The sequence below is a fragment of the Notechis scutatus genome, chromosome 6, assembly GCF_049901735.1.
Source record: "Notechis scutatus isolate UNSWTSFEM ecotype Mainland chromosome 6, rNotScu1.2, whole genome shotgun sequence".
NCBI lineage: Eukaryota > Metazoa > Chordata > Lepidosauria > Squamata > Elapidae > Notechis > Notechis scutatus.
In genome coordinates this window covers 11,421,126-11,443,703 of record NC_142014.1, presented here as the reverse complement: position 1 = coordinate 11,443,703, position 22,578 = coordinate 11,421,126, and the positions used below count along the sequence as shown (strand labels likewise).

Below are 22,578 nucleotides of genomic sequence, written 5' to 3'. Positions count from 1 at the left end.
ATTCCATCCTAAAAGACCACCAGCGACCAGTACACTTTCGCTAGGACACCCTAAACGGCCGCCAGCAACCACCAGACTTCCACTAAGATGCTCTACACGGGCATATGCCTCCACAACACCCTTTCCAACAGCTTCCCGACACCCTTTGACACTGTGGAAGCAAGAGTACCGCTCCAACCCTAAAAGGCCGCCAGAAGCGACCACCAGACTTTTACCATTGGCACCAAAAGTACCCGTCCACCCTAAAAGGCCGCCAGAGGTGAACAGCAGAATTGCACCAAGAAACTCTACACCTGACAGGTCACTGACCTAGTATTGCTGCGAAGAAAGGCTGAACTTGAAGATTGAACCTCAAGCTTTGCATGGTTTGCTTTGTTTGATGCTTTATTGCTATTTACTGTTTCCTTTAGTTATATAGCTAACTGTTTATTTTAGTTACATAGTTATCTGCTATTCAGTTAGTATTACTCTTTACTGTTTATCTTAGTTAATTGCTCTTTACTTAGTGGAATTTACAATTCCAGGCGGGGAGTGTGCTGTCCAGACAGTTTAATTGGATTTGGGATAGTTAGTTAGGATCTGAGAGCTGTCCCCATAAGGGAATGAATCATGGTAAATGTAGTTAAGGTATCCTGGGAAATGTAGTCCATGTCATGTGGCCACATCTGTAATCCTGATTGGTCACTAAATTGACCCTTGTTGGGTTGGGGGAGGCTCCCTCACTGTTGCCTCAAGCCATTACCATGCATCTGCTTCTATCATAGCCTGAATCCTTTACCATGTAGTTGCTTCAATCATCATCATGGGGATGAGAGTTTATTATCTTTCTACACCACAATTCAGATATGCAAAGGATTGGACATTAAGAAGAACCTGGTCATAAATGTGAGTTGACAGGATGCCTGATGAACAATAAAAAAGACTTTGTATGGATGTTTTGTGGAGGTGATCTGTCTGCTTTATGCCATCCAAATATTAATAAGCGGAACAGGTATGAAAGCCTGTTGGGTTACTTTGATAATCTCTCTCTCCCTCTCTCTCTCTCTCTCTCTCTCTCTCTCACACACACACACACACACACACACACACACTGCCCAATGCACTTCACAGGTTTGTTGGAGAAAATAGAACACAGGAGTATTAGTTATTTGGAGTTTTGAGGTGACCAAAATATATAAAGAAAAATGGGATAAATAATAATATTGTTCCAGAGTTTTGATACCTGTAATCAGACTATCCTTCTGCCTTAGTAACAAGCACAAATGGGGCCACTTGAAATATATTCCTTAAGAATTTATATTGAAGCCTTTACAGAAATACATCCCTTGCCTAAAATTCATTTTATTTGATGATTATCTTTTATTTACTTTTTAAATTATGATTTAACTATTAAGGCTTTTAGCATTCTTTGCATGTCTACTCCTAAACAATCTAGTACAGTCAGAGAAACTTCTGCATGGAAGTCTGATGATATACAACTACTTTGTTAGTCCTTTATGTTTCTTTATTTTGAAAATGTTAATAGTTAACATTCAATATAAGAGTAACTGATAATTGCCCAAACTTGTTTTCAAGAATGGAAAATGAATGTAGAACAATTTCTTTTATCTATTAAGTGAAGGACAATGGTGCAGCAGCTTAGAAATTTCCAAGCATATTTCTTCCAGGATGATGAGCATTCTGTATGTATACCTTCTATTCAAACCGCTGTATTTGTGCAGCATTACAAGTGTTACACAAATGAAAGAATAGAATACTGTTGTAAATAGTGGGTTCTGGCTGGTATGAAGATACTGAAATAGAGAAAAAGAAATATGAAGAAAAGGGGAGGAAAAGAAAGGTAAGTCAAGGACACAAATAGAAGCACTCATTCAAAATTGTACACATACAGATAATAACATCCACTCATTCTTTACAATAACATAGAGGGAGGAGAAAGAATTTTACAGACAATGTGTGATAGGTCAAAGTTCTAGGCTGCTCTATGTGATTGTAGTTCTTAATTTTCTAAGTCAGGCTCTCAAGGAGAAAGATGACAACATCAAGACAAAGGGTTTTTATGGCCCACTGATTAAATGGTTTGGGTGTGTGAGATGAGCAGTATATTCTGTTGTTAATAGGGCCATCACCACCTTATTATTAGCCTGGCAAAAACCTTTCAAAAGCACGGTGCATAGTAGTGCAAGTTACTTTTCTATTCCGTAAAACAAGTTATTCTTATTATCTACTCACAGGATGCTGCTATGGAGCTTATGGCCTAAATGGTAGGCAGCTAATAAAAATAGGCCTTTGCAAGATTCATTAAGGTGCTCCATTTATGTGCATATTTCAAGGTCCGACAATAAGTTGTGTTTGTTTTTGTTTTTTTTGGTTTTTTTTTTGAGGCTATCCTGATGGAAATATTTTCCAGACCTCTTCATTTACACCCAGAAAATATCAGTAGGATCTTGAGCATTTTCAAGAAGCAGTTCCAATAAAGCCCTTCACTCATAAGTAAAGCATTCCCATTGAACAGAGATCTAGAAAGAAGTATCAGAATTGTCAAATAATCTGACCGGAGGGAATTTATAGACTCGAAATAAAAAAAAGCCCATTATTTATTTGAAACAGCAAATACAATAATTTAGTTGAAAGTAGAGTCTATAAATGTCTATAGAGATTCTCAGTCATCCAGGTCATGGTTGTCCCAAATATGCTTTTTCAAAAGGCAGCTGGGTTTTCTGGGTTTCCGTTGAAGACGTTTCGTTTCTCATCCAAGAAGTCTATAAAGAACAGCAATCAAAAATAGCACTGACCGTAAATAAATGAAGCAAGCTTAGAATTTAGGCCCTAAATTACTATTTTAATTCGATGTTTCACAAAAGGTATTGCCTCAAGGTTGCATCCTTATATTTATGCCATGTCAGGGAAGCCGCAAAAAACTTCTCAATTAAAATGCATTAGACATAAATATCAAGAGAAGGCCAATACTGGAGATTTTTAAGAAGAGATTGGACAACCATTTGTCTGAAATGGTATATGGTTTCCTGCTTGGGGAGTGGGGGGGTTGAACTAGAAGTCTTCCAAGGTCCCTTCCAACTCTGTTATTCTGTTATATTCTGTTATGAGGCAATCTTCTCCCCTTGTTTGTGTAGGGTAACCCAATATAAATATAAAAGGCAGAGTGTGAATCATGACATGTATATTGTTATTTAGACAGCTTGTCCTCCCCATAAACACTGGTGATTCAGTTGAAACAATTCACAGCCATCTTTTTGTTCATATTTTCTACCATTTATTTCCCTCTTTTCCTTTTGTGTTCCACTATAAATACATTTCATCAGTCTGTTGGAGTTCACATCTGAAGTTGCAATGAAAGCATGATATTAAATTAGTAGGCCATAGTTATATCTCGTAGATTACTTGTTGCAATTGAGCATCACAAACTGAAGATGAAATTCTTTTTCACACATCTCCAAAATCGTGATGAGCAACTTGCCCTTCTGAGCTAACTTATTTCTCTTATTTTATGGTTGGCCTATATAATGATCCAAATATAGTCATATTTGGAAATTAAGTCATTAACGTGACTGTATTATTATCAAATATATATACACAGTGGAATAATCAGATAAATATTGAGTTCAAAATTGTTACTATTACTTAAGTACAGTATAGGCTTATCAGTAAGAGCAGGGGTTAAGTGAAGTTAGAAAATACAGCAAAGAACTATTGTTTTCTTCTTCGTCTCATCTTATATCTGGTTTTCATGCTGCGACTTCCCATTTTGTCCATCTCTTTCTGAAATGATGTTGGTGGGAAATACATGAAGTGCAAAGTGACTTTTTCCCCCTGCTGAGAGGCTAGCTGAATTGACAAAGAACTCTCCTATCCTCACCCCTTAGATGGTATCTTACTACTTCTCTTTGGCAGAAGCTGATATATTGAACATTCTTCAAAGAGATAATAAAGGGGAAAAAAAACCATATAGGAATGAAATCACCCCGTGGCCACCAATGTTACAATTTTATTCTTTGTTGTTGTTTTTTAAATCATTTCTTCCAGTGGTGGGCCAGGAAGGAGGCCAGAATGAGCAGCTCTCGGATTCTTGGCTGGGTTGAAAATCTTGAGATACTTGATTGGGAGGAAAAGAAAATGCCAATGCAAAGAAAAATATTTTATCTCTAGCAATGAATGTGGGTTTCTTGTGAAGAAACCGAGCATGGCAACGTGAATTGCCATTCACAGTGACTTTTAGAAAATATCCAACTGGAAGTATTTATTTACTGCATTGTAGTGTATGCCTTATAGCAGTTGTTGCCAACCAGTGGGCCGGGGACCACGAGAAAATTTTGGTTGTCCACAGAAAATGTCCGCCCCCAAAGCACTCCCCCCAAAGCAACTAATCCAGGCTGCGCGGGAACACAAGTCTGCGCCGTCCACATGGCCTGCCTCCCCACTGGCCCCCACCCTTCGGCCGAGTGCAAACTTTATCTTGAGTAGAGCCATGCCAGCTGGAACTGGAAGGTAAGACCAACGGCGGGAGAGGGAAATCTTCCCCGGGGTGGCTTGCTGACGTTGGTGGGAAAGTTGGTCCCATATTCCAGAGCTGCAGTAGTCACAAGACTGGCCCTTTGGTCATCCCGGGTGGAGAAGCAGCTGCTCCAGGATGACCAAAGGGCCAGTCCTGTGACTACTGCAGTTCTGGAATATGGGATCAACATTCCCACCACTGAGGGAGAATTAATAAAACCTTGCAGAAATATAGAATGAGAATAATGGCAACTAAGTCAGAAAGAAATAGATGAAATAATAATAATGAAATTGAATAAGAGTAAAGAGAAGTAAAGAGAAATTGGACAAGAGGTTTTTGTATGTTTATATGGAAATGGTTTAAAACAGAATTATAGTTTATCTGACTTGTTAAATTTATAATGGAAAAAGGTTTAAACATGTAATGGATAATGATGATTTGTGTGTTTTGAAAATTAATAAAACTTGTTTTTTTTAAAAAAAAACATTCCCACCACTGTCAGTCAAAATTCATATTGGTGCTCTGCGGGATTTAAAATTATGAGTTTGGTGGTCCCTGAGGTCCAAATGGTTGGCGACCCCTGTCTTATAGCACTACACTGGGTGAAGTTTCATGGTTACATGAACACATTGGTTTCCTGGCAAACAATCCGCACTTATGGCTGTTGGCAGCACCCCACAGTCATGGGACCTTGACTTACAACTTTTTGGCTGGAAACTGGCACTTACTTCCAGTTTTTGGAAAACAACGCCCCACAGCAAACAAGGGGTTCACTTAGAGACCAAGAGCATTCACTTAACAACCACTGCAAAAGACATAGAATTGAGTGTGGTTGGCTTGTGGTCCACTTAACAAGCACCATGACTTAACAACCAAATTTTCAGGCTCAATTACAGTGATAAGTCTAGAACTACCTGTAAACCAATTTGAAGGAATAGAGCAGTATATGATTTGCAGCATTGGAATAGAAGCCATTGCAATGTACTTTATGTGTATGGGTGAATGTATTTCAAAAGTCTCCAAGGCATTAACAAATAGAAATAGAAGCTTACCTTGTCTTTTAAAGAAACATGGACAGGCAGATAAAGTTTAAAGACAATTGGTACTTCCTAATTATTTCTGGATATTGTTTTTTTTCTCAAGTTAATAAAGTTAATTAACATTAAATATTGGAGCTAAACTGAGGTCATAGAAGATGGCGGATGGTCGGGATGAGTTGTTTGAGAGTCTTCCAGGAGACCGTCGAGAGGGACGATCCCGAATCGACTTCCATTTGGCAAGGTTGGTTTTCTATGGCGACTCTCACTCGGATTTTCTGTGCGTCTAGTAGCGAAGCGTGGCCGATGGTTGTCGTTTGGTGTGCCTCTTCCCGTTTTGCTTGAAGAGCCGGTGCCCTGTTTCTGTAGGAGTGGTTGTTTTCTTGGTTACCCAAGCGATGCCGGTTTACAAGAACGTTTCTTGCGGGTTGTTGGAGGTTGTTCTCCCTTCGGCTTGGGTTGGACTCTCTCCTGCTTCTGCAGGCCCGTGCGATGTGGCCTCTTTTCCCACAGTCATGGCAGAGCGCGTAGCGGAATTTGCAGTTGCTTCTCTTATGGTTGGCTCCACAACTTTGGCAGAGTGCGTAGCGGAATTTACATTTGCGCGGAGTCCTTAGAATTCGTGGACTTTGATTGCCCCGAATCCTGATGACTTCTTCTTCATCACTCTTCGGTTTGCGATTCTTCGTTGCCGGAAACTTCTCTAAGCCTGGTGAAGTGTCACGGGCGAGTTGACGAAGCGGTGCGTGGTTGCGGCGCCTTCGAGCAGCCGACTTCCTGGTTTCTTCTGCCGCAGTAGCATGGGTGACAGCCTTTGGAAAGCTGACATTGTCTTTCTCCATAGGCCTTTTGTGCCCGTGTCGTGCATCTAATCCCAGAACTGGGCAGCTATGGCTTTTCTGTTGTTCCTTCTGGTAATACTCGTGTCTTCGGGCCAGTGTTGATGCTGTGGATGCATAATGAGCCCGAAGGAGAGGTGCGAGGGTGTCCCAACCCATTGCTGTTACTTCAGCCGGTTTTGCGATTGCTTTCGCCACCCGGAAAACGGCAGGCCCGCAGTACGTCAGAAACACCGCTCTTTTCTTGCCGGTGGACACGTCTTCTAAATTGTTGGTTTCCAAGAATATCTGGAACATTCCATATACGACTCCCAGTCTTCTTTGTCTGGGTCAAAGGGAGCGGGTGGTATAGCGCCGCCTGACATCCTGTCGATGTAGGTGCGCTCTCAGCCACGTGCTTCGGTTGGTGCTCTGTAGGGTTTAGCCAGCTCTATTGTCTCCGTATCCCACCTTCGTCGCCAGTGTTGGATACGAAGCATGGGTGTAGGAATGGAGACGAAACTGCTTTACGTGAACTTCAGCTCTTTATTTACAGCATGATAACAGAGACAAAAAACCCCGGATAGCGGCCGCCCTTTTATAGAGTGAGCTGCTACCCGGATGACCAATGGATGTTGTTATAGGGTTTGAACCTCGTCCAATGGGACTCGGCCCATCCACAGCCAGTCAGATTGCTCAGAATTAACCAATCATAACTTGCCATCAGATGGGCCAATAGGAAGTGCAGGATTACGATCCTGCTATGCAAATGAGTCTTTATTAATTACATTTCTTTAGTTCACAACACTTAGGATGGATTTTGTATAGCAAGTGAAAATGGATTAACTATTACAAAATCATAGCAGAAGGGGAAGCCATGTTTGTCTGTGGTAGCAAAAAAAAAAAATTAGTAGCATGGTTACACTTTTTCCAGCTAATCAATGTTCTCAGCCTTCCATTCTTCTGAGGTCAGTAAAATGAGGATCCACATTGTTGAGGGCAATATACTGACTCTGTAAACTTCTTAGAAAGGGCTGTAAAGCACTGTGAAATGGTATATAAGTTCAAGTGGTATTGCTATTAAAAAGAATGTTTTCATGAGTTATAGCTTTTAATAGCATTGGTTAGTCAGAAATACTACTGTAAAATCATGGGCATTGTCAGGAGCATTTTGTATGACACGATAGATAGTGAGGTCTTCTGTAGAACTGTAACAATTCTTCTAGGAGAGCATGACAGATGGTGACATTCTTGGGGTTTACCTTTCTCACTTGTCATTATTAAGACCTCTGGCCTGTTTCCTGACAGATGCAGACATGCCCTAACAAAGCTTAATATGACAAGATTGTTTTCTTTATCACTGCAATGTCTCCTGACAGTCAAATTAGGCAGGAAAATTCACCTGAATCTTGAGGACGTTCTAGTTGTCAGGGCTCTGAGATAAAAGTGTTATGGCATTCAAGGTGAGGGAGAAGGAAGTTACTCAGTCTTTCACATTACATTTATTGAAAGAGTATGGTGATATGTCTGAGGTTTGCCCTATCTAATGTTACTGAACCCTTAACATTATTTTCAAAGAAATGTGACTTTCTCTCACCTGAGAGGTCACAAGTAAAAATGGCCTAAGAAAGAAGGAAACAGCTATATGCCTACCAGTGCAACATTTTTTTCATTACTGGAGGATCGAGTTTCTCATGCTTGATTCTTCACTGCCAAAATATTCAGTTAGCACGTCTGCTTAAGCACTTCTGCTTAAGCTGTCCTGATTTTTTGGGGTGATAATAGTATTGATGTTATTCTAAACCGACGGCATAGTAATAAATCATCTTTTAGTGATGCAAACAAAAAAGCAGATATGTAATTGCATCAGGGCTGAGTCTGTGAACTGTGAAAATCTTAAAATCTTATTTTAGGGGACAATCCTGGGCCCTGCTTCTATTATCTTAGTCCTTTATCTTTAATGCGAGGATAATGCTACTAGTGAACATGGATGGGTTATTGTAAAGATTGCTGAGAGATATGTAAACAGGCTTGTAACACTTGAAATGCACTTTAATAAAAGCCAAGAGTTGATACACCTAGCCATTGGTATATATCAAGTTTAAGAGATGGAGGGAGGAGAAGGATCAAGCATTCTAGTCTCTTCATTGTATCATCTTCTCAAGCAAAGGAGTTAATCTGACTTTTGAAGTTATGAGTTCAAGAAGAAGGTTTGCATTTTACGCTCCTATCAATGATGGCTGCACACCAAGGACTTAGAATGATGTGCAGTCTTTGCCTAAGCCTGCAACATTATCTTCAAAGTGAGTTTTCACTTTTCCTGTAGGACAAACTTGCATTCATGGTGAATTAAAACTATTTTAGGCTTTGGGGCACCAACATTATGATTAATTTTAATTGCACTTTGTTTTATATTGGTTTTATAATACAAAAACTTTGGTCATTGCTTGTTGGAAAACTATACTGTTTCCTTATACTAGAAGAGAAATATACTATCGTTGGGATGGTGGGTTGTTGTCAGGGGGATTCTTTAAATTAATAATTTATCATTCATTCGGAATGAAAAATAACAAACCAATTAATAATGAAAACATACTGTTCCATCTTTAAAATATGGTATTTTTTCAAGAAAAAAAATACAATGAGTAACAATGCCAATTTTATTTCATAAGCTTGTCTTATCTGAAATCTAATGAACTTTAGGTGGCTTACAGAATTCACAAATAAACTACAGTAAAACTTCAATGTTTTAATTAATTAGAATTATGATTAATTACAACTCCCAGAAATGAAAGGGAGTCCTTTTGGCAGCTGGCAGCAGCTCGCAACCTTCTCTGCTGGCTTGTCCATTGACTTTCTGGGTAAGCCAGCAGAGAAGATTGCAAATGGTGACCAAATGATCGCCAGGCACTTGGCAACTGGTCTAAATGTGAACGGTTGCCAAGCACCCAGATGGCTATCCCAAGATTGAAAGGGTGGTAGTGCAATATTTTACAACTCTGGGGAATTTCTGAGGTTGTTGTAATTTCCAGACCATGATTAAATGAAGTAAGTGAAGAACTGGCTGTATATCTTTTTTCTTTCTTTTCTATTTTTTGTTTCTTATTCTTGCTTCTTCCTTACTTTATATTAGCGTTAGCTTGTTTAAAAGTTTAAATATTTTGTTTGTGTGTATCTGTGTCCGTGTGTATAATGCATATGTATAACACACACATATACAGGCTGTATATATAAAAGATGGTACAATGTTAATCCCTTAGCAGCCATTCACAATCAAAAGTGAGATTTTCAGGTCTTTTTAACATTTTGCATTTCCTTTATTGAAAGAAAATATGGAATTATATTACAGAATCTTGAAAACTGAATCTACATACTTTAACAAATCATTATCAATAAGTTTCTTAGGTGTAGATTCTTTAATGCTCTTGCTAACTATCTTTTGTAGCAATGGGGAGGTTGCTACTTACTTCTCTGGTGCTGGGGGAACATGCAGATGTTCTGATCCTGTAATATTTAACAAACTGACATTCTCTTTGAAGGCTCTAAGAATTCTATTACATGTCAACTCATAAAATATTTATCTGGTCTTTTAAAGATGCCAACAGAAAGGGAGGGGGAGTAGTGTAGCAGCTACAAACAGGAAACTGCATTCCATGGATGTTTCATAGATAGTTTCCGGCCGACCGAAGTTTCTACCTCACAAAATTCTAACTGGAGACTATGATTGATGACTCTTGGCTATGGATGTGTCCCATTGGAGAATATGAATTATGATACACCCAGGGGGTGGGGGAAAACCAGGGTCAAGGGTGACAGTAAATGATGTGTCCCAGAGTCAGCTACACCCAGGCAGCACCAGCATGTCTTCTCCTAATAAATTTTCTTTGAGCTTTGAAAATCAGACTAGAGGCTCATGGTTTAAATGGGGGTCACTACCGGAGCCCTGACATTACACACATTCCCAGACACTGTTTACATGGAGCAATTTCTGAATCACTCCATGGTATTCCATTCAAAAGAAAAAACCCTTTGAATTTTTTTAACAGAATAACAGAGTTGGAAAGGACCTTGGAGGTCTTCTAGTCCAACCCCTTGCTCAAGCAGGAGACTTATGCAAGCATGCAAAGCGCCAAGAGAATTAATGTTAACAAAATCTTGACTTGGGATGCTATCTATTTAAACACTTACAAAAAATTTATTTATATTATTGAATCATATAATTGAATGGGCCTTTCTACTCAACTTTTTGAAAACCTGCTAGAATAACTATGGTTATAGTATATATCACAAATATGCTATTTGCTTTTTCTGTATGCAAATAATGTTTCTGTCAGGGTTAGACACTCTTAACCTCGCTACAACTTAGAGCCATTCATTTAGTGACTGTTCAAAGTTACAATAGTCCTGAAATGACAGCTTTTCATGCTTAAACCATTCCAGCATCCCCATGGTCAAAATTCAGGTGCTTAGCAACTGGCATGCAGTGGTTAGAATGCAGTACTTCAGGCTAATTCTGCTGACTGCCAGCTGCCAGCAGTTCAGAAGTTCGATTCTCGCTGGCTCAAGATTTTCTCAGCCTTCCATCCTTCCAAGGTCAGTAAAATGAGGACCCAGATTGTTGGGGGCAATAGGCTGACGCTGTGGACCACTTACAGAGAGGGCTGTAAAGCTCTGTGAAGCGGTATATAAGTCTAAGTGCTATTGCTATTTATGACAATTGCGGTGTCCTGTGATCACCTGTTGCAATATTCTGACAAGTAAAATCAATGGAGAAGCCAGATTCACTTAACAAACTGTTACTAATTTAACAGCTGCAGTGATTCACTTAATAACGGTGGCAAGAAAGTTCATAAAATGGGGCCAAACTGACTTACTAACTCTCTTGCTTAGCAGTGGAAATTTTGGGCTACCTTCATGTCATGGAACTTGCAAACCAATCCAATGAACTTCAGCATGGATACTCCACCAGACAGCTAACTAGAAAGCATTTTACAGTGTTTCCTCTGAACATACAAGGTGCATAGTTTCTCATTGGTAGGATCTCATCTGCTCATGAAAGCTCCTCCTCCCCTCCTCCTCCTTCCTGAAATATATGAGTGTTCGGGAGGGGAGGGGGAGGCGAATATTGTCCTTGAAGCAAAAATCCAGAGCTGTGGGAGAAGGAAGAGGAGCTGGTTGCAATTTTTCATGCTCCGTCATTGGCTGTTTCAAGGAATTGCTGCCTGGTTCAAGTAGAAATATAATGTGGGGGGGGACATATGCACAGCAACACAAAAATAATTCAGAGGATGTGATGGGCAACAGTGATACTTATATAGCGATACCTATATATCCCCTCAATATAATTTAGGTCCTTTCAATTACAGCTGGCTTTTTAAGCCACAATCTCTTTCCTCAGAGTTTCGAATCACAGAACTTTTAAAGCATGGATTCATGCCTAGAAATCATCTCATAAATCAGGGGTCCCCAACCACCGAGCCCCGGACCGGTACCGGTCCGTGGATCATTTTGTACCGGGCCGCAAAGAAAAAGCCTACTTTGCTTGGGCGCCGCCATCTTGTTTTGACGGCGCTTGAGAAAGTGCTTCCGGGTGAGCTTGTCGGTCGTCGGTTGTTGGAAAGCAGCATTTGGGTGCTGAAGGAATCCTCGCGCCTTAGTTTCGTCGAAGGGGGTGGTGGCTTCGAATGAAGAGCCGTCCCGATGGTGGTGGAGTCTCGCGTTACTCAGGAGGAGATTAAGAAAGAGCCCGAAAAGCCCATCGACCGCGAGAAGGTATTTTGTACCGGGCCGCAAAGAATGAATAATCGTGAAACTGGTCCCTGGTACAAAAAAGGTTGGGGACCACTGTCATAAATAACTCAGCTTTTTTACATTTTATGTAATCAAAAATAAGAATACATGAGTATTATAAATGCAAACCAAAAAAAATGAACTTTATTTACAAGAATATTTCCAAGTTCCACATTAACTGCCTTTGATGTTCTAAGGGTGGGTGGGGGGAGGTGCTTGGCTTGGAAGTGTGCTAAAGCTTTGCTTGGAAGTGTGCTTTGGAAGAAATATCCACCTGGTTCTTTTCCAAGCCAGGAGAAAGACACTGGAAACAAGGAAGCTGATTGGAAAGATGGTTTAATGGTGAAGCAGAACTACCAAGCACATGGGTTCTGGGCAGCTGACACATGGAGTTGAGAGTGAGGAGTATTTATACCTAATCTTGGGCTATTTATACCTTATCTTGGAATTTGCACTTGAACTTCCTGTTCCTGTGCAAGAACGTATTCTACTGGCCATTGTCAGACTCCCATGTACAAATCCAAGGAGTTTGAGCGAAGCTTAAGTTGAATTTTGGCTAATGCAATAAAGGGGCTTGTGTCAGGGGTGGGATTCAATTTTTTTAACAACTGGTTTTGTGGGTGTGGCTTAGTTGGTGGACGTGGCTTGGTGGTCATGTAATTGGCTAGGCGTGGCCAACTCAGTATCACTCACATCGAGGCACGCATCTCTTCACCTGGCCTTTCATGACTGTGGGGATGTTGCAACAGTCGTAAGTGTGAAAAAGGGTCATAAGTCAGTTTTTTCAGTGCCATTGTAACTTTGAATGGTCACTCCACACAAGCAAAGTACCAGCAAAGGAGGGGGGGAAAAACTCCAGAGAAGTTCCTGAGACAGAAAGTCTAGTCCTGCCAAGAATGTAATAAGGGTTAATGGAGAGGCAGTTTCTGTAAGCAACACCAGAATGTTTCCTTCCTGCCTTCCTTACAGGATTAGGCCAGTAATTTCTTCTAACAACCAGTTTTCTGAACTGCTTAGAATGTTAACAACCGGTTCTAGAGAATAAGTACGAACTGGTAGAACTGGCTTGTGTTCTGAAAAGGTGTTGGGAAATTCTTATTATGGCTGAGAGCTAATCCTACCTTTGTTCAGATCTTGCTGCAGGGAATTTGCTTATGAATAGAACTAGCTATCTCTTTATCTCTTAAGTGCTGACATCTGCTGTGGGTTATTAAGGAAGGTGGAAGCTGCTTTCCAAGAGCATGTTTCTCCATTTCTCCTCTAGGGAAATATAATATTCTGCCTTTTTAATATTTCTCAAAGTATTTCATTCTTCTAGGAGAGGGGTGGGTTCTAACTTTCTACAGTATTCACCTGCCCAAAAAAGGGAAGATACAGGTAATCCTTAACTTACAACCATAATTGAGCCTAAAATTTCTGTTATTGAGACAGTTGTTAAGTGAATTTTGCTCCATTTTACAACCTTCCTTGCCACAGTTGTTAAATGGCTTCCCCATTGACTTTGTCAGAAGATTGAAAAAGGTGATCACATGACCCCAGGACACTGCAACCATTATAACTATGAGTCAGTTGCCAAACATCCAAATTTTGACCATGTCACTATAGGGATGCTGCAAACGTCACAAGTGTGAACAACAGTCATAAATAACTTTTTTCAATGCCATTGTAACTTTGAACAGTCACTAAACCATTTGAAAACTATCTGTAGAATAGAAATAGCACTTAGTGAGAAAGGTAAATCCCAAGAGAGCCTGTGGATCTGGGCTCTCTTCTCCCAACTCTTCAAGGTCGAAGTTGAAGGAGGCAGCATTGGCTGCCTTCTGCCATGCTGCGGCTCGTGCTGTTTTCACTGCCATCTGTCGTTCGAGTAACTCCACTTGGGCCTGAGCTTTGGCCATTTCTGCTTGTTGATTGGCCTGAGCTTTGGCCATTTCAGCTTTCTGCCGTATCACCTCTGTCGTAATACGTAAATCTGCCTCTGCTACTACAGCTTCAACTTGGGCTTCTACAGCTCATTCGGCATAGCTGGCTGCCTTGGAGGCCTTAGATGCGCCGCTACGATGGGAGGATTCTCTGGAAGAATGGTGAGAGCTGGCAGCAGAGAATTGGCACGAGACACTGGAACCTGCCTACGATCTAGCCGATTTGGGATGGAAGGAGGAGGGTTTCTTATATGGTGGTGGGAAGAAGACGCATGTGATCGAGGAGCTATATTGGATGTGGCCTGCTCCCTTGACGCTACTTCCTGCCAAAGCGTTTTGTGGAGCGCTGCCTGGAGGGCTGTCTTGCTTGCCTCGACACAGTCTTTGCGTTCCTTGTGAAACTCCTCAAAGTGTTGGATGTGTTGTAGGAGTTTGGGGTCCCCCAGTCTTAACTGGATGGACTTGAGGTTGTCTTCGCTGCATCTCCACCGTGCGAGAAGGGCATCTAGATCAACTAGCAATGTGCGGAGTTTCTTGGGGGGCAGCTTGTGTTTTGGGGCATCACAGATCTTCTCAAGCTCTGCCCAGGAATCTGCGTAGTGGCGATATTGCTTCTCCCAATCGTTCCTCAAAGTGTTCTTCCATGGGTTCGGTAAGCTTCTTACTCTTTCTGAGGTCGTAGGCTTTCGGAGGTATCACCACTTCTGTAGAGATTTGGACATCTGAAACGGGGTTTTGGGAACCAGTCTCCATGTTTACAGCAAGGGTGGGTGGAGGGTTCAAGTCCTCTGGTAATTCAGGGACATCCGTCATGGCTGAAGCAGTTGCCACATTTCAAATTGGTAAAAGGTGACTTTTGGAAAATTTAGTGATTTTCCGTGTAATTTCCTTTTTTTGTACTAGGGTGTGCTGCAAGCAGGTAGCAGAAAGTATAATTGCTGCTGGATTTAATACTTGAGCACGTATGTGGTGCTGCAGAGTCTGAGCGATGCTAGCACAGCACACAGTATGGCAGTTTCTAGGGTGCGATGTGTGCTTGCTACACAAGGGGGCACTAGAGGTTGCATAGCAAAGTCTGAAGACTTGGAGGGCTAAACGCAGAAATATGCGTAGCAAAGTGTGAAGACTTGGAAGCTAAATGCAGAAATACATCTGTTAGTGTCGCTTACTCCACAAGGTGGCAATAGAGGTTGTGTAGCAAAGTCAGAAGACTGGATGGCTAAATGCAGAAATATGCATGGAAGACGCTGTTGCTACGTCCATGTTAGGTTACAGTTTATCCTGGAAACTTGAATTAAATTGATTAAATTGTCCACAATAATTGCAAAAAGGGATTATCATTGGATAAACACTCTGGTCAAATTTGAGAAACTGTGTAAAAAAAATCAAACTCTGGGAAATTTCTCCTTGAGCCCCAGATGTAGCTGTGGGCTGCTTTGCTTAGGTCTGTTAGGTTGCAGTTAATCTTGGAACATTTGAATTAAATTGATTAAATTGTCCACAATAATTGCAAAAAGGGATTATAATTGCAAGCACGTATTGGTAAACTCTGGGAAATTTCTCCTTGACCACCAGATAGTGCTGTGGGCTGCTTTGCTTGAGTCGGGGGGAGGGGTAAACTCCAGAGGAATGTATTGTTTCCTTGCTGGAAGAAAAACCAATCAATCAAATACAACACTCCAAAGGTTTGCTTGCAGTGTTATATGTTTTTTTTAATTATTTAATAAAGATAGGGGAACATGAAGAAATTTTAAGGTTTTGAGCAGAAAGAGAAATTGGTTCTTTCTGAGTTAAGAGTTGTAATTTGAGACACAGCACTTCTTTCGCTGAAGAGAAAAGGAGGGGGAATTTGCCCCTTCCTGGCTTGATATGAAGACAAAGGAATCCTGCCTCAGGAAAGGAAGAGAAAAGAAAAGGATTGAAGGAGGCAAATTTGATTGCCTTTGAAAGCCAAAGCATAGGATATTTGAAAAGTATCTTGCGTAAAAGGGGAAGGGGGGATTCTTGCCCCTCCCTGCAATTCAAACTGAGGCACAGAGCTTAGCATTCCACATTCACTCCTGGCTTCAACATTATTTTGCTTTATCACAAATCCAAATTAACTGTCTTTATACTGATGGGCTTCAGGACTTCAAATAACCATCTTTTTACTATTCTGTATCCTGTACAGATGCAGATAGATAAACTCCACAAAACATCCATAACAAAATACTTTTATTGGTTCCTCAGGTATCCTCATAACTCACATTTGTGATGAAGTTCTTCTTTAATGACCAATCCTTTGCATATCTGTCTTGTAGGTAAAAAGATGGTTTATCTCCTATCCTTTTTCTCCTACCTTGTAACAATAGAAGTAGAACAGTTATCACGAGTCCATGAGTTCAGCCAAGAGTGCGGAAAACTCTTCCAACCCATTGAGGGTCAATTTAGTGACCAATTAGGATTACAGATGTGGTCACGTGACATGGACTACATTCCCAGAATACCTTAACTACATTTACCATGATGCATTCCCTTAAGGGGACAGCTCACAATTGCTACCTAACTATCCAATTCCCATACACTGGCTGGACAGCACACTTTGTTCTCTCATTTCTTTTGAAACTGGAAGTATATGGACTATAAGTAGTGTACTACAAGTGCTTTCTGAATTTCAAAATAAGTGACTTAAGAAAAAAATGTGAGAGGGTGTGTGTATGTGATTATGCTTTTAAGAAATAAAATGTGCATATATAGTACACTATTTTTAAATCTTATCAATTTCCAGGCCTGATGGAATTGGGACTGTAACTGTTGAAGAGAAAGAAAGATTTGAAGATATTAAGAAGAGGCTTTCTTCCCTTCTAGAAAACCAGATAAGCCACTTCAGGTGAGTGTTTGCATTTTGTAAGCTGAATATATTTGAAGCTGTGAGAAGACAATAGACAAGGAAGGTGTTAAAACCTGGTATGAGTGTTTTGGATATTCTGCTTTTATAAAGCAGCTGAGTGATTTTCTTGATGATTTCTAACTATATGATATTTTTCCTACTTAACATTGCAAATCACCTATGAACTATGCTGATTTTGTGTTAAATTAGCACAAGTGGTATAGCTCTACAAATCACCCCTTATTAAGCAGTGCAGTTTCTTGTTTAATTATTATGGTGCTAATTTCTACCCATCATAATAATTTTTCTTTTAATGAAGATGAGGATATTTTTATGCTTGGCTAGTTGGATTCTATCAATAAGTTCAGTGATGCAAACTAACTTGGAGATCCTAAGGTCAATTAAGTCTCCTCTTTCTCCCTCTCCAACCCTCGTTTGGCCTCTTCACTATTAACAGCAGGCACTGACTCATGTCATAAAACCTGAAAAAAGAATCCAGTGACAAAAATTACAGCATCCAGCTCCCTACTGCTGTTTGTAGAAAGAAAAACAAACACTACTTTTTTTAACTGCAATATAGCCTCGGGATAAATTTGTTATCAAAAATCCATTTTCTAGAGAGAGAAAAGTATTCATTTTTTTCATTTCTTGCTTTAAAAGGGAACACCTTTTTCCTTTACCCAATTTTCACATGACTTCCAAGGAAAACAAAAAGTCCAAAAATTTTAGTAGTTTTGCTGAGAAATAGTACAAGATGATGGTAGTGGTTTAATTTATTCGAAATGGGCCTCTAGCAAGGTAGACTTAATTACTCAAAAAAGGAAGTATCTGTCCTCAGAGGCAGATGAAGGATGAGGAAAGAATGAGGAACTGACTTTAGAACCTGCCAAACAGATTCTTTATGTAGTTTGTCCTAATTGCTAGGATAAAATTTGTGTCCTCAAGATTTTGACCAAGGATTCATGTGAAGCATGATCAAACAGCTTAAGGATTGACTTTTCTAAATGTGGAATGTATTTGATATTCCACTATGTTGGTGATAGGGAGAGCAAATAGCATTTAATACATTGTATTTGTTACTGAAAAATAGTTGCATATGTCACTTTTGCACGGTAGAGTCCAGTGTGGTGCAGGAGTTAAAAGTATCCAATTAAAAACTGAGGGAACATGAATGCCAGTCTGCCTTAGGCTCTAAGCCAGTTAGGTGACTTTGGACTACTTATTATTCTCTCTCAACTACAGTATATAAAAAGAAAGCAATCACAAACCACTTCCAGAAATGCTACCATGAAAATTGTATGGATTTATCCAATCAACAGTCAAGACAGACTTAAAGGGACTATCCTCACTAACTTCCCCCAAAAAAGTTTTCCTCTTGCTGGCAAGGGCTTTTGTATCAGCCCATTTGGAGGGAAGCAGATTGCCTTCTTATAAAACGATGCTTGGGACTAGTCATGTCCACTGTGGTAAATGTTCTATTAAATTTTTCAAAATTCTAAATATGGACATTGGCCCCAAGTCTTGGGAGCAATTATATTAGCAGATGTGAGATATAGAAGTCTTTTCAAATGATAAGAAACAAATAGAGAATATTAATTTATCTGTGCCTCTTAATGTACTTCTTAATATATAAGAGTGAGGTGCAAGTTTTGAACAGCCAATTATGATACAAAGGAATCTGGTATCATAAGTCTTCATTGAAGGCTATATTTGTCATTTCATACCCAGAATTGACTGCAATACCAATAATTTGGTTGATGTAATTTAAAGTTTATTATACTTTATAATCAATGATGTTAAAAAGGGTTGGACTCTAACATTTTGTTTATTTAAAATGTAGATATGGCTTTTTATTTTATTACAAATTTTAAAGCAATTTGCTTTTAAATATCATCGAGAATAGAATTCCCATATATCTCCTCCTAGAAGATATTTTAATGGCGATAGATCCAGATATCATCCAAAACCAGAATCTCAGTCTTAGCAGGATTCAGCTTCTTTTTATTGTCATAGAATTCGCCACCAAAGTTACTAACAAGTTACTAGCTCTCATCATGCATTACATGATTCAGATGTAACACAGCACTGTATGTTATTACCATGGGATTAAATGTCCTGGTTCTAAACATATAACATGACCTTTAAGTCCTTGTTTTAATGAATGTTCATTAGATGCAAATCTAAGTTGACATTCTAAAATGTTTGAATGTTTATTTTTTGTAGAGAAGCTAATTATGGAACTATGGATCTTAGGACCACTAGAAAAGAAAATTGCACGTATTAATTAAATAGTTGCTTCAGTGTTTCATTATTTAGAATTATATGTGCTTCAACTGGTCATTCATTTACTGACATGTCATAACAATATATATCTAAGAAGCTCTAGGGGATAATTTGATTTGAAACTTAACTCTGTGATTAGCAGCATTTGTGCAATTATTCTTGTATAATTTCTGGTTTTGAGATTGAAGTTGTATTTCTTGTTTGCCTTGAAGTATATTTCACTGAACTAGTTTGGAGACTACAAAATATATATACTGCTATTTGATGACGATTCTGCAAAATTGCAAATACAATGAGATTAAGAAAAAACAATAGTATTCTGCTACTAGAGCTGCCAACACAAGTTTGTCCAAATTTCATTTCTAAGTTTTTTAATAAATCTGCAAAGATGATTTCTAAATTATTTATCCGGAGCGTCTTTGCAGTTGCAAAGTAATGCTAAAAGATGACATAAAGTAACAGTAATAAACACAAACTTGTTAAATAAATTATAAACAATGGAACATCTTTGTAGAAATAATTGATTCAGAAATTAGAAGAGCTCCTAAAATGATGACACGCCTATTTTTTTTAGAGGGGACTTCTAGTTATCAGTCGCAAATTGTATCAAAAGTTATCCAACTTGGTGATACCTAGAGTAGCCCACTGAAATCATGGCAAGGCTTTTATCTAACTTTTGGAAATCTACAAATTTTTTATATAGCATTTGTTAAGTCTCTTGTGGAAAAGACAGCGAGGATATAGTTTTACATGGCTAATTTGTTGTGCCTAAGTCTGGATGAAACACTATGTTGCTCATGTATTGTGTACATGCATGTGATAGTTGGAATGTAACTAGATCAGCAGTTAGGATTAGTCACAGCTCAGTTAAATCAGATACATAAATAGCCAAATCCAGATCAAATAATAGCAAAATAAAAGTAAATACAAATTTAAAAATATGTGACTGGGGTATTCAATCAGAAACATAGCTTCTAAAAATTTCTCCGTGTAAGGAAGACGCTGGATTAGGCATTAAATTATCTTGCAAAATCCATATAAGGTGGGCTTCTAATATGTTGGGGTTTCTTTTGTTTGTCTCTTTGAAGATACTGCTTTCCTTTTGGGCGTCCTGAAGGAGCTTTGAAAGCTACACTTTCCTTGCTTGAGAGGGTAAGTTAAGAGGGTAAGTCCATGAACTAAAACCATTCTGGAGGCTAGTATCCTCCAGAGACATTGGTCCGCCTCAGGGGGGCGCCATTTCTACTCAGATCTGTGCTCTTCATATTTGATTATTATTAGATTTTTATGCCAATGTTTAATATACATAATGCTAGCCATTGTCCTCTACAAACTAAAAAGACCCAAATCATTTGTCTTTCTGTTTTGATGAGCTGAGACATCATCCCCTTCATAGCACTTTCTAACATTTCAAACTATAATATGTACATATTAGATATATATATGTACATATTTTATATATATACATATATACATATATACATATATACATATATACATATATACATATATACATATATACATATACATATACATATACATATACATATACATATACATATACATATACATATACATATACATACATATATATATATATATATATATATATATATATATATATATATATATATATATATATATATAGTATTCAGCTTTGTTCGGTATTTTCCCACGTCATTATAGTTGTGCTTTTACAAAACAACTGTAAAAGTCTGACTCACAGACGAACACAATACAGAAGCCTGATGATGGCAGATGAGATTCTGCCGAAACGTTGCTACAACTTTAAAAGCACCACTACTATGACGTGGGAAAATACCCAAACAAAGCTGAATACCATACATGTAAGTACCTGCAAAAACTTAAGAAAACAAATTATATTTATATATATATATATATATATTTATTTATTTATTTGATTTGCCAATTGTTTACAAGATAGTAAGTATAAGTGTATACATAGTTGTGGATACATGAAATGGGTACATATAAGAAAAATAAAAGAATAAGAGAAACAATAGGACAGGGACGGTAGGCACGTTGGTGCGCTTATGCACGCCCCTACAGACCTCTTAGGAAAGAGGTGAGGTCAATAGTAGACAGTCTAAGGTTAAAGTTTTTGGGGTTTGGGGAAGAGACTACAGAGTCGGGTAGAGTATTCCAGACATTGACCACTCTATTGCTGAAGTCGTATTTCCTGCAATCAAGTTTGGTGCGGTTTACTTTGAGTTTGTATCTATTGTGTGCTCTTGTGTTGTTATGGTTGAAGCTGAAGTATTCATTGACGGGTAGGACATTGCATATTCTTAAGTTTTCGCGGGTACTTACATGTATGGCATTTAGCTTTGTTCGGGTATTTTCCCACGTCATAGTAGTGGTGCTTTTAAAGTTGTAGCAACGTTTCAGTAGAATCTCATCTGCCATCATCAGGCTTTTGTATAGTGTTCGTCTGTGAGTTAGACTTTTACAGTGGTTTCAGATTTAAATTTGGGGCAGCCTATTGCTGTGCCAGAATGGTTTTTTTCTTCATCCTGATTGGTTGAGAGTCTTGGTCTGTGTTTATTGGTCTTGGAGTTTGCTGTGTTCTGCTTCTAATATCTTCTGTCTGTTTTTTTGGCTCTTTTTGTATCTTGATTGGCTGGCAACATTGTGTTACTTTATTGGAGGCCTTTAGTGCAGCTTGGCTTCGGGTAAATGGACGGCTATCATTAGTTAGGAAGCTGGGTTTCATCTGGGTGCCTGGTTGGGGTGTGTTTGAGCTGGAGGTATCAGGGGGATCTGTTTGTGCCCAGGTGTTTGCCTGGCTTGTGGTGTGGAGATTTTTTGTTTGTGAGTGCAGGCTTCCACATGATTGACAGCCTGGTGGAATCATCTCTTCTGTTCATGCTTTCTGGTCTTTTTTCAATCTCTATGGCTTCTCTGATGATTCTGTGGCTGGGATTTTCTATAGTGGCTAGGGTTTTGGTGCCATTGAAGTTGATTCTATGACCTGTGGCTTCCATGTGTTGGACTAGTGAGGAAGTGTGTTCCAGCTTTTTGACTGCATTTTTGTGTTCATCCAGGCGGGTGCTTATTCTTCTATTGGTCTGTCCAATGTATGTGGCCGGGCATGATGCACAGGGGACTTCGTATATGCCTTGGTTTTCCAGGTCAATTTTGTCTTTGGGGTTTCTGAGGATGGCTGCTATTTTTCTGTCTGTTTTGAAGGCAGTCTTGATGTGGTGTCTGTATAGTATCTTACTAATTTTGTCTGTAGTGCCTCTTATGTAGGGCAGGACAGCTGTTCCATGGGTCTGTTCATCTTCTGGGTCTATATTATGTCTCAGTGTGTTTTTGTGGATCA

The 22,578-nt window shown here is 39.2% G+C and overlaps 1 protein-coding gene across 13 annotated transcripts in view; it reads left to right on the top strand.

Annotated features, from left to right (window-relative positions):
• The window catches only part of CADPS2 (calcium dependent secretion activator 2), a 294,667-nt gene that overhangs the window by 162,757 nt on the left and 109,332 nt on the right, over positions 1-22,578 (top strand). For all 13 annotated transcript variants that reach the window (XM_087969373.1, XM_087969369.1, XM_026669061.2 and 10 more), the window contains 2 exons: positions 16,848-16,949; positions 20,321-20,384. In XM_087969373.1, coding sequence (XP_087825499.1) covers positions 16,848-16,949; positions 20,321-20,384 — 166 coding nt within the window. The remainder of the gene's footprint in view (positions 1-16,847; positions 16,950-20,320; positions 20,385-22,578) is intronic.